The sequence below is a fragment of the Protopterus annectens genome, chromosome 7.part0 (genome assembly GCF_019279795.1).
Source record: "Protopterus annectens isolate FY-2018-M chromosome 7.part0, PAN1.0, whole genome shotgun sequence".
Classification (NCBI taxonomy): domain Eukaryota; kingdom Metazoa; phylum Chordata; order Ceratodontiformes; family Protopteridae; genus Protopterus; species Protopterus annectens.
Window position 1 is genome coordinate 1,999,360,152 of NC_056739.1, and position 15,991 is coordinate 1,999,376,142.

At 41.8% G+C, this 15,991-nt stretch overlaps 1 protein-coding gene across 3 annotated transcripts in view; it reads right to left on the minus strand.

Annotated features, from left to right (window-relative positions):
* LOC122807296 (collagen alpha-1(VII) chain-like) overlaps positions 1-15,991 on the minus strand; it is a gene marked incomplete at its 5' end in the record, with an annotated part of 1,562,855 nt that overhangs the window by 926,242 nt on the left and 620,622 nt on the right. For all 3 annotated transcript variants that reach the window (XM_044078425.1, XM_044078422.1, XM_044078423.1), the window contains 1 exon segment: positions 11,538-11,603. In XM_044078425.1, coding sequence (XP_043934360.1) covers positions 11,538-11,603 — 66 coding nt within the window.

Genomic DNA, 15,991 nt, shown 5'->3' on the forward strand with positions numbered 1-15,991 from the left:
TTTAAAACACTATGCCAGCTGCACAAAAGTGAAATAAACACCACTTCAGAAAAAAATTAGTTCTCTGTTTAAAAGTACATTGCAGTCTTGAAGCAGTCAGATAAAACAGAACACTACTAGATTTTAAAATAAACTTTCCTGAAGAAGAAAGTAATAAAACATCAACAAAATTAAAAGAATATAAGGTGTTTCCCCAAAAGGAACTTATCTGCCTAGGAAAGGAAAGCACAAGCCAATTGTCGATCCTCAAAAGCCTCAGAGAAGAGTACTCTTTGGCAGCAGTAAAGCTCTGAAGGGCTTCACACCCAAACTTGTCATTTAGTCAACTTAGCTTGAGCTGCCTAACAGTTTGGTTGTTTGGAAGGTTACCTGAAGCTTTGGAAGCTGGCCGGCTGTCTTGGCAAGATATAACCCAGCTAGCTAAGGCTACTGCAATAGTGATCAATTCGATGAACAACAGCAGTACTGGCTCTTTCCCCTACAGGTTAGTATTTCAAATTTAAATAGAACTTTCATTTCTCTTAAAACCAGGATGCTTAGAAGACATGCAGAGCTCTATTCCAAAATGAGATAATGCAATTTTGTGTGTGTGCGCATGTGAGATTCAGAGATTCTCTCCACCCACACTAATTGGCTAATGGTGTGATCAATTAATGTGAAGGAGAGAGTCCCTAATTTAGAGACAGTGGCTCAGCATCATTTGTCTGAATAAATACCAGTGTCATACCTGACCTTGCCATTGTTTTCCCTACCAGGCAATGCATAGCAGTAGAATAGGTACCCCTCAACATGGCACACACAGACACTGATTAAAATACACATGCACGTACACACACACACACACACACACACACACACACACACACACACACACACACACACACACACACACACAAAGACACTGACATACACCCTTCCCATACTCTCATATACATATCCATGCCACCACAAAAAAAGATCCATAACACTTGCTCACACTCACAGAAAGACTCACTCACATACTTGCATGCATGGTCCAGCACACAAAAAATTTGGCTTCCTGTACTTGCCTCCTGCAGGGTGATAGCCCAGATAAAAATAGACAGTCAGACAGACAGACACATAGGCACATACACCTGTTCAGCTGCAATCATGCTTTCAATGAGTCTCACATAGGTACACACACCCACACCCATGAGTCCACTATACTTACTTGTAGTTCCACTACAAGCCATGACTATGCCCATAAGAATTAGTGAACACTGACAAAAGAAGGCATATTCACTTTTTCCTCCTAGAGACAAAATCCACTCACTGAATTAATCTGGAAACACCATCATTTCTAGGAGAGTACATAGATAATTTGCATTAGCTTCTTTGCCAGACTGGCATAATAGCATTTGCCTTCCCCAGCAAGAACACTGTCTGTGCTGAAGCTACTGTTAGGGTACAAACAGTACTGGAAATGTGGTCTCTGAATCAGAGAGACTTATTGTGATGTAGAAACTTCAAGCTTAAGGTTTCTACATCACATGCCCCACTAAACAAAATCCTGTATGTAAAGCAACATAGTCATGAAGGATATCATTGCTATGGCTTTTAGTTTTTTTAACTTTTCCAAGTCTTTTGGGTTTCTGATACCATGATGGGAATGGACCCCATTCCTAAGTCAAAGTACAATTAAAGTTCATGAAATTAGTATTGTTTCAATCTTTGATGTTAGCCAGAAGTGCTCTTCACAGCACCTGCAGTATGCCCAGTAATGACTCCTGCAATTCACATGGAGTTACTTATATTGGTAACATATCTGTGCAGTTGTAAATTCATTTTTATAAGACCCGTTGCTCCTACTATTACTGGAACTGTCTGGGTATTCTTCTGCTACACTGTGGCCATTTCTGGCTGCAAATCCTGGTATTTTATGACTGTGTGCCTCTCTGTACGTAAGACACTGCAATTACTGGGTGCAGCAATTTCAATGATCAATGCTATTTTTACCATCTTTTCATGGACTAATATATCTGACTTTTTCACATGTATTTTTTGAACTGTTGGTAATGGATGATCTCATGTGACATAAACTTCATCATTTTCTCTGACGCTTTGGGGCTTATGTTCCCAGTGTTTTTCAGCTAAGTCAATATTATAATGTTTCATAATCCCCAGTGCAACAGTTATGCCTTTCAGTATACAGTCTTTCTGCCATTAGCCCAGGCAGGTATGACCCTATCCCTGAGTAGCATCCTGCCATCGCCCAGAATGATACCACAGTACAAGGACAAAATGATTGACTTCAACAATTGGCTAAGCTTCTGGTGTCATTCTAAGGGGATCCAGTATCTGTCTGCCTGGGAAGACATGGTCGACAGACCACGATGCTTTGCCAGAGATGACCTGCACCTGTCACCCCTGGGATTCCAGATACAGGCTAAGACTCTTCTGCCCCTATAGTGCCTTTTTTAGGCAAGGTTCAAATGACAAATTCACCACCATAACAGGAACAGGCAAGCAAAAACTGTGGGTAATGCTACTCAATGCTAGAAGTCTAAATCTCAAAATGCACTCACTCAAGACACTCCTTAAAATGGAGAACATCGATATCTGTGCAGTGATTGAGACCTGGTTCAAGGCTCTAGAGAGCACCCCTGCATTACCAGGCTATAGCTCATACCACACTTTTCGGCCATCTAACCTGGACCAGAACACCAAAGGCAAGGATATTCACACCTCCAGGCTAGTTGCGCAGCATAATGCATCCGAGGTTATTCAGGTGCAACTAACTCTGCGTAAATCTGCAATCCAAATTGTAGCTTGCTACAGATCCCCCACCATGACCCAGGATTCTGACTCCTCTTTTCTTGGTATATTGGAAAATATTAGGGTTCAACCAAACACCCTAATAATGGGCGATTTCAACCACCCCACCATTAACTGGGAAAACTACTCATGTACCAACTCCTTCACTCAACGCTTTCTGGAATTCATAAATTCCAATTACCTGGATCAACTTATCCACACCCCCACCAGGGGCAACAATGTCCTGGTCCTAGTCATTACCAACATGAGTGACCGGTGTTACATATTTGAAGTCAACTCCTCATTGGTCAGATCCGACCATAAGCTAATCACCCTAGATATCTGCATCACGCCCCCACCCACCATTAAGGAAACCACAGTAAAAAATTTCTCCAAAGCCAACTTCATGCTTCTTAACACAGAAGTGACAAACTTCATGACACCCATGCAGATGGACAATACAGTTATGTCTGCTGAATCCTACACAAATGGACTCTAAAAGCACTTACACGAGTGCATGGATCGTGCTATCCCAAACAGAACCAAGATGCTATCCTCCAAAAAAAGGGAGCCAATCTGGTGGTCCCCTGCTATAAACAAACTCTACAACAGAAGGAAGAAACTGTTGCAAAAGAGAGTAAAATCCCATGAGTGGAGAAGCTCCCTGGTCAGCCTTAGTAAGAAGCTGAGATCCCTTATAAGATCCTACAAAGCTTGCTATGAAAACAAAATCACCACTGATTCTAAGGGCAACCACAAAGCATTCTATAGCTATGTCAAGAATCTCAATGGCAACACCCAGATCTGCTCTGAGTTACAGCACAACGGCATGAAAATTACAGAACCAACTGATATTGCCAACATCCTGGCAGATAGGTTCAGTGCTAACTTTACCCCACCCCCCACCCCCTAAAGGGTCCATATCTATACAGGAAGAATGCAGAGTCCCTGCAATCACATCTATGCAGGTAAAAGCTGCACTCTCTAAAAGCAAAAACACAGCATCCATGGGACCGGACAACATCCCAGGCTGCATTTTACATGAACTTCAGAATGAACTGGCTCCCCACCTAAGCACCATGCTCAATCATAGTCTCACGTCAGGCTTTGTGCCCACTGAATGGCACACAGCAACAGTTATCCCACTCCACAAAGGGGGAGCCACTACTGATCCATGGAACTATCGGCCTGACGAGCCTGGTCTGCAAGGCCATGGAACGCATAATCATGGAACTCAAAAACAAAGACATTGGTAACCTCCAAACTCTGGACCCCACCCAGTTCGGGTTTATGAAAGGCAGATCATGCCTTCTGAAACTGATCAACTACCAAAGCCATAGACGAGGGTATCTTGACCTCGCCAAGGTTTTCAACACCATCCCCCATTCTGGAATTATAGCTAAACTCACTAAACTAGGTATAAATCCCTACATCACAAGATGGGTTGCCAACTGGCTCACTGACTGAACCCACAATGTAAAAGTTGCAGACTCCAAATCTGACTTCAAACCAGTTGACAAGTGGAGTACCACAGGGTTCAGTCCTGGGACCTCTCCTGTTTGGTATCTACTTCTCTGAAGTACAGGGTAACACAGAAGGCCTCTACTAACGAAGTTTGCAAATGACTGCAAACTAGGAGCCATACTCGAGTCCCCAAATAATGTGGACATCCTACAGAAGGGCCTCACTGAGACAGGTGCCTGGTGTCAGAAGCATGGCCTCAAGCTCAATGCCAAAAAGTGCATTGTCATCCCCTTTGGTACAAACTCTGTACCCATGAACTACCACATAAACAACAGTCTACTTAATGCCGAATGTGTAATAAGAGACCTTGGGACCCAGGTGGACAGTAGTCTCTCCTTTGATAATCACATTGCCAGAGTAATCTGGAAATCCTTCTATGTGGCTCACCTCATCACAAAAGGGTTGTTATCCAGGATAAAAGAGGTCATTGTTCCCCTCTACTCGGCACTCATTAGACCCATTATGGAGTACAACACCCCTTTTGGAATGTACCTCACAAGGCATCTGCAACAGCTGGAAAGGTCACAGAAGTACCACTCACAAGAGGATTACTGTCCTCAAACAGATGCCCTACACTGACCGTCTCAAAAAACAGTAGCTTTACTCTGTAGCATATCGCCTACTCCAAGGAGATCTCTGCCTAGTATATAAAGCTATGTTAAACCCAAAACTGTTGGACATGCTACACCTAAAGAAATCCCAATCCTTCCGAGCTACACACTCTAGGGACCTAAACCTAGTCACCACAATAAACAGGACATGCTGGAGATAGATTCCTGTCCCACAGACTTCCTATACTCTGGAACAAGCTACCCATCTATGTCAAGCAAAGTTCCTCATTAGCACTCTTCAAGAAAAATCTTGATGAGTGGATGGGAAATAGGAAATACACCCCGGGGATGACTTCTGTGGCTCTGCTCAACAGAGGCACAGGAAATTAAGTTTTTTGGGTGGCATAAACCAGGGAACCTTGTTGGCTAGGCTTACTTAGACCCTTGGGCCGATAGCCTAGTACCTACCTATGAACCTATATCACAACCAGCAACAAGATATGTGACTGTTTCCCATTCTGTTCTATAAAACCTGCATTTGTCTGTTTTTACCACATGTTTAGTAGAATTTGTAAATCAATGTGTAAGCAGTCCACTATCTTGGGCCACTAATATTAGCCTTTCATATTTTGGTTTAAATTCACCTCTCCTTAACCATTCCTGCTTTCGATCCTGATCAAGATGAGGCTGTTCCAAGAGTTTTCGATACTGGCAACTATATTTATGAATATTCCACATTTTTATGGCTCTGTACAGAACTTGAGATATTCCTGAGACTGTGCCACTGATCCATTAGGTTCATAGTTGGTACTAACTACGCTTGCAGTCCACCATAGAGGAGCCTGGCCTAAATTTTCAGTTTCCTCATGTACTGTCTGATTGACATGCTCAATGTCAAACAGTAGTAAGGGAATCAAACCATGTACTACAGCTCACAGCCTTAACCCCTCTACTCCAACTCTTTTATAAATTAATTTTACCCTTCCTAGCTTTTCATTAGAAACAAAGCAAAATAATAGGCGACTTTACTTCTTTATTTACTGAAATTTGAAACAAGAACTTATACTTTTTATTTTTACAATAATAATGATTTTACCTGATACCATGAATATTTTAACACTCTCTCATTTTTGTGTCCTACTGATAATGTTATGTTCTCTTCACAGCCTTCCCCTTGTTTGATATATTTTTTATGAATCATGCAGCTCACCAGATTCCCATTGTTTTGGAATGGTGCCCTTATAAACAACAAATGGTGAGTAAATGAAAAATTCACCCTTTCCTTACTAAATTCCTTCACTTCTAACTGCTGGTTTCCACCTTTTTGTCTTCTAAAATGGTAAAAGGTTACATACTTTCAGTTCTTATTCCCCTACAACATGCAGAGATATGGAACAGTGACCATTTGCAGGCTTCTTACATGCTTCATGGTCTGAGAAACAAACTGAATTTTGGATTTCAAAGCTGTCAAATTTCTGGTAAGTTGCCTTTCGGCAAGATAATTCGTGATGATTGCACTTGGACAATTATTTTCCTTCATTTCTATTTTCCATGTTTATTTTGTCCCATGCCTGCAATCGTCAAGCATCAGTGTACTTGAATCTGTCATTCCATTATAATGGTGAGTTTTCCACTAGATGTATGAGGACAAGATCCATCTGGGGGTATCATACAGGCAGCTTTTAAGATATTTTCTTTAGTTGCTGGGATCCTGGATATGACGGCATAAGTAATGGTCTTAACCCAACTCCATGGATGAGGGAATGAGCAATAAACATCACTGTGGAGGCCTACAATACCTACATGCGCCTGTATGCTCACTATGAAAGCTACCACTAGGTGGTGGCCTGGTAAGCTGAAAGCTTCCCCGTGAAATCAGATGCATTGCCACATTGCCTCCCCCTCCAAGAGACTATGGCAGTACACACACTCCTGTGGCCCATGCACCTCCCCATCTCCACCTCCCCCCAAATAGGCATGACCGTTCTCCCCTGATATGAAGTAACATCAAGATGTTCATCAAAATGCACAGTAACAACACAAACTCTATGAGGTCTTCGCTGCTACCACATCTAGATGAAAGTGTACCACATTACATGCAATGTTCTGTAGCCAGGCATTGTCACATTTAAATGTGTGTATATACATACATATGTATATGTATATATATATATATATATATATATATATATATATATATATATAGATATATATACATACATACATACATATATATATATATGTATATATATATATATATATATATATATATATATATATTATATATATATCTATACACACACATATACACACACACACACACACACACACACACACACACACACACACACACACACACACACACACACACACACACACATATATATATATATATATATATATATATATATATATATATATATATATATACATATATATATATATATATATATATATACATACAACAAATACAACATTTTAAGAATTTCTGGTTTGTGGCACTTTTCTTGATTATGTTTGGATCTTCCCATGATTCTTGTTGTAAGATGATAAGAGTTATGCCATCACAATAAATAGAAATAGGGATGATGTTTTGATGTGTAAGACAGAAACTCATATGAATAATAGAACGGTGCATTTTGAGGCAATGTTACAACTGCCTCATGTACACAGACAACTCTCTCCTCCTACCACCAAACACAAATACATGTGAGAGATGCAATTATACAGCCAACCTGGAGGCTACGCTCTCTCAACCAAAGACTGGATTTCACAGCCAAGAGAAGGGAAATACTTGCATCATACCACCAGTCTCACATAGACCCATTAAACCAGCACCGGCAAAAAACACACATAAATACACAAAAACATACTTGGAGGCTCTAAATAAAAATCAGCAAAAGCAACAGAGACCTCCAAAGCAGACATCCAAGCAACCTCCACCCCCCCCAACATAAACCATGAAACACATACTTCATAAAATCAGTGTGCCATGCAATCACAACCCTTAAGGCAAAATAACATACCCAACACACTAGTAATAGGTGACTATAGACAGGCCCAATGACGTCCCACTCACTAGGCTGAACAAGGAGAAGGTTACTGTTAGCTGCCTGTCGGGTGCCAGGATCCACCACATAACACAAGCACTCAGGTCACTCCAAAACAAGTACAAGTACGACTCTGTCATTCTCCATGTTGGTGTGAATGACCTGAGCCATACCTCCCTGGACTACATGAAAAGAGACATGGAAGATCTCTCTGATCATGTAGCCCAGGCCGGTATGACCCTGACCCTGAGTAGCATCCTGCCCTCACCAAGAATGATACCATGGTATAAAGAAAAAATTATAAATTTCAACAACTGGCTAAGTTTCTGTTGTCATTCAAAGGGGATCCAGTGTCTGTCCACTTGGGATGACATGCTTGACAAGCCACACTGCTTCACTAGAGACGGCTTGCACCTGTCACCCTTAGGCTTTTGAATACTGGCCAAGGCTCTTGCCATCCCCATAGTGCCTTTTTTAGCCAAGGCTCAAAAGACAAACCCACTCCCGTAAATAGCACAAGTAACAAAAAACTGAGGGTAATGCTACTCAATGCCAGAAGTCTAAACCTCAAAATGCACGCACTCAAGGCACTCCTCAGTATGGAGACAATTGATATATGTGCAGTAAAAGAAACCTGGTTTAATGCTCCAGAGAGCACCCCAGCACTATCAGGCTACAACTCATACCATACATTTCGGCCACAGAATCCGGACCAAAATACAAAAGGCGGGGGCGTATCCATATTCACCAAGGATACCCACACCTCCAGGTTACTGGCACAGCACGATGCTTCAGAGATCATCCACGTGCAACTAACAATGGGCAAAACTGCAATTCAAATTGTAGCTTGCTACAGATCACTCACCAAGTCACAGAACCCCCATTCTGCGTTTCTGGAAACACTAGGAAACATAAAGGTCCTAGCAAACACCCTAATATTGGGTGATTTCAATTACCTAAACATTAACTGGGAGAACTACTCAAGTACTAACTTCCTTGCCCAACATTTCCTAGAATTTATAAACTCAAACACCCTGGATCAACTGGTCATCACTCCCACCAGAGATGACAACATATTGGAACTGGTCATCACCAATATGGGTGACCGGTGTTCCACATCAGAGGTCAACCCCTTGCTGGTTAGATCTGACCATAAAAAAATCACTCTGGATATCTACATTCTGCCCCCACCCCCAGTCAAGGAAACCACTGTGAAAAAATTTTCAAAAGCAAACTTCACGTTACTTAAGATGGAAAGTTTCAAAGCCCCCATGCTAAAGGATAATGCTGTCCAAGCTGCAAAATCCTTTATTAATGCATTCTACGGGCACCTACAAGAATGCATGGATCATGCTATCCCAAGCAAAACCAAGACTCACTCCTCCAAGAAAAGGAAACCAATCTGGTGGACCCCTGCCATAAACAAGCTATACAACAGGAGGAAACTAGTACAGAAAAGAGTAAAATCCCAAGAAGGGAAGACATCCCTGATCAGTATCAGCAAGAAACTATGATCCCTCATAAAAATCATCTAAGGCTAGCTTTGAAAGAAAAATTGCCAAGGACTCCAAAGATAACCACAAGGCATTCTTTAGCTATGTCAAGAATCTCAGTGGCAATGTTCAGATCTGCTCGGAGTTAGTGCAGAATGGCACAAAATACACTGAACCAACTGATATCGGCAACATCCTGGCAGTCAAGTTCAGTGCAAACATCACCCCCCTCTCACCCCCAAAAGGGCCCATAACCATACCAGAAGAATGTAGTCCCCCTGAAATCACAGACACTCAGGTTAAAACAGTCCTCTCTAAAGTCAAAAACACAGCATCAGTGGAACCGGACGATGTCCCAGGCTGCGTCCTACATGAGCTCAAAGATGAACCAACCCCTCACCTAAACACACTTTTCAGACTCAGACTCTCCACAGGCTACTTACCCATAGAGTGGCGCACAGCAATGGTTATACCACTCCACAAAGGTGCAGCCACAACAGAACCTGGGAACTATTGCTCTATAAGCCTAACTGGCTTGGTCTGCAAGGGTATGGAGCGCATCGTTATGAAACTCATTAACAGAGACATTAGGAACCTCCTAACACTGGACCCTACCCAGTTCAGCTTTGTTATGGGCAGATCATGCCTCCTAAACCTGGTGGACTTCTTTCAGACAGTTATCAAGGCTATAGATGAGGGAAAGGTGGTACACACAGCCTATCTAGACCTCGCAAAGGCCTTCGACACCATTCTCCATTCTGGTATTATAGACAAGCTCACCAGCCTGAACATAAACCCCTACATCACAAGATGGGTTGCCTACTGGCTAACGGACAGAACTCACATGGTGAGAGTTGCGGGAGCTAGGTCTGACTCTAAACCGGTTACAAGTGGCGTTCCCCAGGGCTCAGTCCTAGGACCACTCCTGTTCGGCTTATACTTCTCAGAGATAAAGGCAAGCACAGGAGGACTATGGCTGACCAAGTTCACAGACGACTGCAAACTAGGGGTTATAATTGACTCTCCGGCTGACATAGACATCCTCCAAAAGGGTGTCACTGAGATGGATTCCTGGTGTCAAAATCATGGCCTCAAGCTAAATGCCAAAAAGTGCATAGTCATCCCATTTGGAAAAAACAAAGTACCCACAAACTACCACATAGTTGGTAGTCCCCTAAATATGGAAGATGTAATAGGGGATCTGGGGACCCAAGTAGATAGTAATCTCTCCTTTGATAATCCCATTGCCAAAGTGGTTAGAAAATTCTTCTTTGTGGCCCACCTTATCACAAAAGGGTTCGCATCCAGATCAAAAGAGGTCACTGTGCCCCTCTACTCGTCACTCATCAGACCCATCATAGAGTACAACTCCCCATTTGGGATGTACCTTACAAGACACCTGCAACAGCTGGAAAGACTACAGAAGTACCTCACCAAGAGGATCACTGGCCTCAAACAGATGCCCTATGCAGCTAGACTGAAGAAAGTCCATCTGTGATTTGTTGCATACCACCTACTCAGAGGTGATCTCTGCCTGACATACAAGGCCATGTCCAACCTAGAATTGATGGACATGCTCCACCTAAAGAAAACCATATCCCCTCGAGCCACACGCTCTAGGAATCTAAACCTCACCACAACAATATATAGGACATGCTGGAGGGATAAGATTCCTGTCCCAGAGACTTCCCATGCTTTGGAACAAGATTCCAATCTACATTAGGCAGAGCTCCTTGCTAACACTCTTCACGAAAAACCTTGACGAGTGGATGGGAAACAGAAAGTTTACCTCGGGAATCACTTCAGTGGCTCTGTTGGACAGAGGCACAGCGAACTAATCTAAGGGGCGGCGAAAGCCAACACATTCTGGCTAGGCTTATAAATGCCTTTGAGCAGACAGCCTAGTACCTACCTATGAACCTATGAAAAAAATCGTAGCTGACTTCAACCATTGAGCTGAATTGTGGACCCTCAATAAGAGAAATTAAAAATGGGAGGTTCCATCCCTCACTTTTTCAAAGTGTGCCTCCACATGAAGCTGCTGTTTCTCATAACAAATCACTGTTCCTCTGACAGAAATGGTATATTCAGATATGTGAGAAACATTTACTGATTGTTAAAACAAAGAAATATTGTGTTCTTACTGGAGTTCCAGGAGGTCCCTGTGGACCAGGGATTGACACAGTCTCTGCTCCTTTGACATAAATCACCTAAAATGATAAGAGAAAATAAGAAACCATTAACATTATAATAAAGACATTCTATTGATTGCCCTAACACAAGTGCATATAGTAAAATCATATTTGGCACAAGCATAGATATATAGAAACCAAACTGTTGGTATGTCGACTTTACTTACATTCACAAACAATTGTTGACATGTTACTGCACATGCTCCAGGGCTAATCCCCAGAACATTCAAACTTAAAAAAACACACTCTCTGCTTATTATATATCCAAACTCTGAGACTGCACAATCCTAGGGGAAAAGGCATATTCCAGAACCCCAGAGATTTTCTGCTCTCACAGATCTGATGACGATCTACATTACTGACCAAAGTGTGGTGACAATTTAGAGGTCAAGTTTCCTTAAAATCAACCAATAATAGGAAAACCATATCCATATATATCTATATATATCTTTCTCTCTCTCATATATATATATATAAGGATCCCCTTCAAAAGGTCAAGGGTATAAGATCGAAGTTTTGAAACTTTGAACGTTTTGAATGGAGATTGCCGTACAGTGTGGAACGGGATATTTATCAGTTTTTTCACCATTTGTTGTTCAAAGTTTTGAAACTTTGAGCTTCTAAAGTAGATCTATATATATATATATATATATATATATATATATATATATATATATATATATATATATCAAAACTAAAAGCAAAATCCAACCAAGAATAAAAACCACTTGGCACGACAGGACCCGGAAGCACGTAAACAAAGGTTTTCAAAATAAGCAGATGAAGAGATCAAACAGCTGCTAGGTCTCCAAAAAGATCCTTTAATATAACAAGGCAAAGTAAAAATCCACAATATCTTCCACAATATCTTCCAAGCGCTTTCACTCAACCACTTACGAGCTTTTTCAAGGCAAAAAACATTGCTGGAAGTTCATTCACATTAAATACTTCCACAATCATCACATGACTTCCTGTGAACCTTTCCCAACAGGAAAATCACCATATAAGGAAATTATAAAATGCATTCTTATTATCATTAAAAATAATTCATTTTCTAAAAATCTTGGCAACTAGATACCATATTAAACATAAAATCAAATCAAACTGTTGTTTTTTGCCTTGAAAAAGCTCGCAAGTGGTCGAGTGAAAGCGCTTGGAAGATATTGTGGAAGATATTGTGGATTTTTACTTTGCCTTGTTATATTAAAGGATCTTTTTGGAGACCTAGCAGCTGTTTGAACTCTTCATCTGTATATATATATATATACAGAAATTAAGGGCAGAGGTGCCAAGAATTAAGTAATCTGAGATGACCCAGCAGTAATGTGCATTATTAATTTAAGAACTGTCTCAGAGAGAAAGTATGTGCATTTTGTATTTTGTTCTGGACCTGCAAACATCTCTTCAGCACTTCTCATCTATATCTGACTGGCTCTGTAAGTAAGACATTTAGGGCATAGTATCTCTTAGAGATAGACAGGAATATAGCAAGAGTAGTCTAGATGTTTTCTGTATTTATGTGAGACTGTTCTGCAATGTTGTTTTAAAATATTTCCTGTGATTCTGAACTCTTTTGTAACTGTGTTGAGTTAATGAGTATTGTCTTGTTTCGTTATTATTTATTATTAAATATATTTAAACCTTTTAATTGTGGCTAGTTTTGTGTAGAGATATATAAGCTTTTAGAGTACTTGCATACGTATTTGGTGATACTCTACAAGCCACTCCTAAAAATAGCCTTCAAGTCTTAGTCACACTTAACATTTGGATAACAGTAACATTGCACAGTAGAATTGGTCACCCTTTGTAAGGGGTTTAGAGTAGCTGATAAGAGTGGATGGTGGCAGGTGGTACTACCGTATAGTCTGGGCAGAATGGGGCTTGATAGTGAGGCACACTGATGTCCCATGCACTAGGCTGAATAAGGAGAAAGTAACAGTCAGCTGCCTGTCAGGTGTCAAGATCCACCACATAATGCATGTACTCGGGTCCCTCAACAAGAGGTACAAATGTGACTCTGTCACTGTACATGTGGGTGTGAATGACCTGAGACGTACCTCTCTGGACTACATGAAAAGAGACATGGAGGAGGTCTCAGATTATGTAGCCCAGATGGGTATGACCCTAGCCCTGAGCAGCCTCCTACCATCACCCAGAATGATACCACAGTACAAGCAGAAAATAATTGATTTCAACAATTGGCTAAGTTTCTGGTCTCATTTTAAGGGGATCCAGTATCTGTCTGCCTGGGATGACATGATTGACAGACCTAGATACTTTGTCAGAGATGGCCTGCATCTGTCATCCCTGGGCTTCTGGATACTGGCCAAGGCTCTTGCCACCCCTATAGTGCCTTTTTAGGCGGTGTTTCAAAGACCAAATTACCACCATAACAGCTACAAACAAATGCAATCTGAGGGTCATGCTGCTCAATGCTAGAAGTCTAAATCTCAAAATGCACTCACTCAAAGCACTCCTTAAAATGGAGAACATTGACATTTGTGCTGTAAAAGAGACCTGGTTCAAGGCAGCAGATAGCACCCCTACACTACCAGGCTATACCTCATTCCATACCTTCCAGCCCTTGAACTTGGACTGAAGCTCCAAAGGTGGTGGTGTTTCCATATTCATAAAGGATGCGCACACCTCCAGACTTGTAGCCCAACATGATGCATCAGAGATACTTCAGGTGCAGTTAAAATTGGGTAAGTCAGCGATTCAGGTTGTAGCCTACTATAGGACCCCATCCATGACCCAAGACTCACACTCCATGTTCCTAAGCACACTGGAGAATATTAGGGTCCAACCTAACACTCTCATACTGGGCAACTTCAACTACACCTCCATTAACTGGGAAAACTACTCATGTATCAATACACTTGCCCAATGTTTTCTGGAATTCATTAATTCCAATGCCCTGCCCCAGCTCATTCTTTTCCCCACTAGAGGTAGCAACATCCTTTAACTGGTCATTACTAACATGGGTGAACATTGCTCTGTACCAATAGTCAATTCCTCCCTGGTTAGATCCGATCACAAACTAATCACCTTGGAAATCCACATCCCTCCCACCCCCTCGCAAAGGTAACCACCATGAAAAACTTCTCCAAAGCTAACTTTGAGCTCCTAAAAACAGAGGTGGCTAACTTCAAGGCACCCATGCAATTGGAGAACAGCTGCATGACTGCCAAATCATACACTAATGCCCTGTGCAAACATGTACACAAATGTATGGATCTCGCCATACCCAATAGAACCAAGATGCTCTTCTACCAAAAAAGAAAGCCAATCTGGTAGTCCCCTGCCATAAGCAAACTCTACAATAGAAGGAGGAAACTGATGAGAAATAAACTGAAGTCCCAACACTGGAAAAACTCCCTTATCAGCCTTAACAAAAAGTTGAGATCCCTCATCAAATCCTCTAAAGCTAGCTATGAAAACAGAATTGCAGTAGATAGGAAAGACAACCACAAGGCCTTCTACAGTTATGTAAAGAATCTCCATGGCAATACCCAGATTTGCTGGGAGCTGTTGCACAAAGATACCTCCTATACCGAGCCAACAGAGATTGCCAATATACTGGCCGACAGATTCAGTGCCAACTTTACCGCTCTCTCCCTCCCACCAAAGGACCAATCCCAATATACCAGTAGATTGCCAGGCACCCAGTATTACTGCTGCACAGGTTAAAAACCACTGTCCAAGGCAAAGAATACAGCTTCTATGGGACCTGACAATATCCCTGGCTGTGTTCTACATGAACTACAGAGTGAACTGGCATCTCACCTGTGTGCCCTGTTCAATCACAGCCTCACTTCAGGCTTTGTACCTACCGAATGGTGCACTGCTACAGTCATCCCTCTCCACAAAGGAGGAGCAACTACAGACCCTGGGAACTATCACCTCATTAGCCTGACAAGTCTGATATGCAAAGCTATGGAACGGATCATCATGGACCTAATAAACAAAGATATAGAGAACCTCCAAACTCTGGATCCCACACAGTTTGGTTTTGTGAAGGGTAGATCATGCCTGCTCAACCTGGTCGTCTTCTTTGCGTCAGTCACCAGAGCTGTGGATTAAGGCAAAGTGGTTCATACAGCCTACCTTGATCTGGCCAAGGCCTTTGATACCATTCCCCACTCAGGAATCCTAGAAAAACTCACTAAGCTAGGCATCCATCTCTATATCACTAGGTGGGTTGCAAACTGGCTCACAGATAGAATGCACAGTGTGAAGGTAGCTGACTCCAAGTCAGACTGTTGACCAGTCATGAGTAGAGTCTCACAGGGTTCGGTCCTGGGTCCTCTCCTGTTTGGTATCTACTTCTCTGAAGTTCAGGCCAACTCAAAGAGACTGTGGCTGACAAAGTTTGCAGACAATTGCAAGTTGGGAACCATAATTAA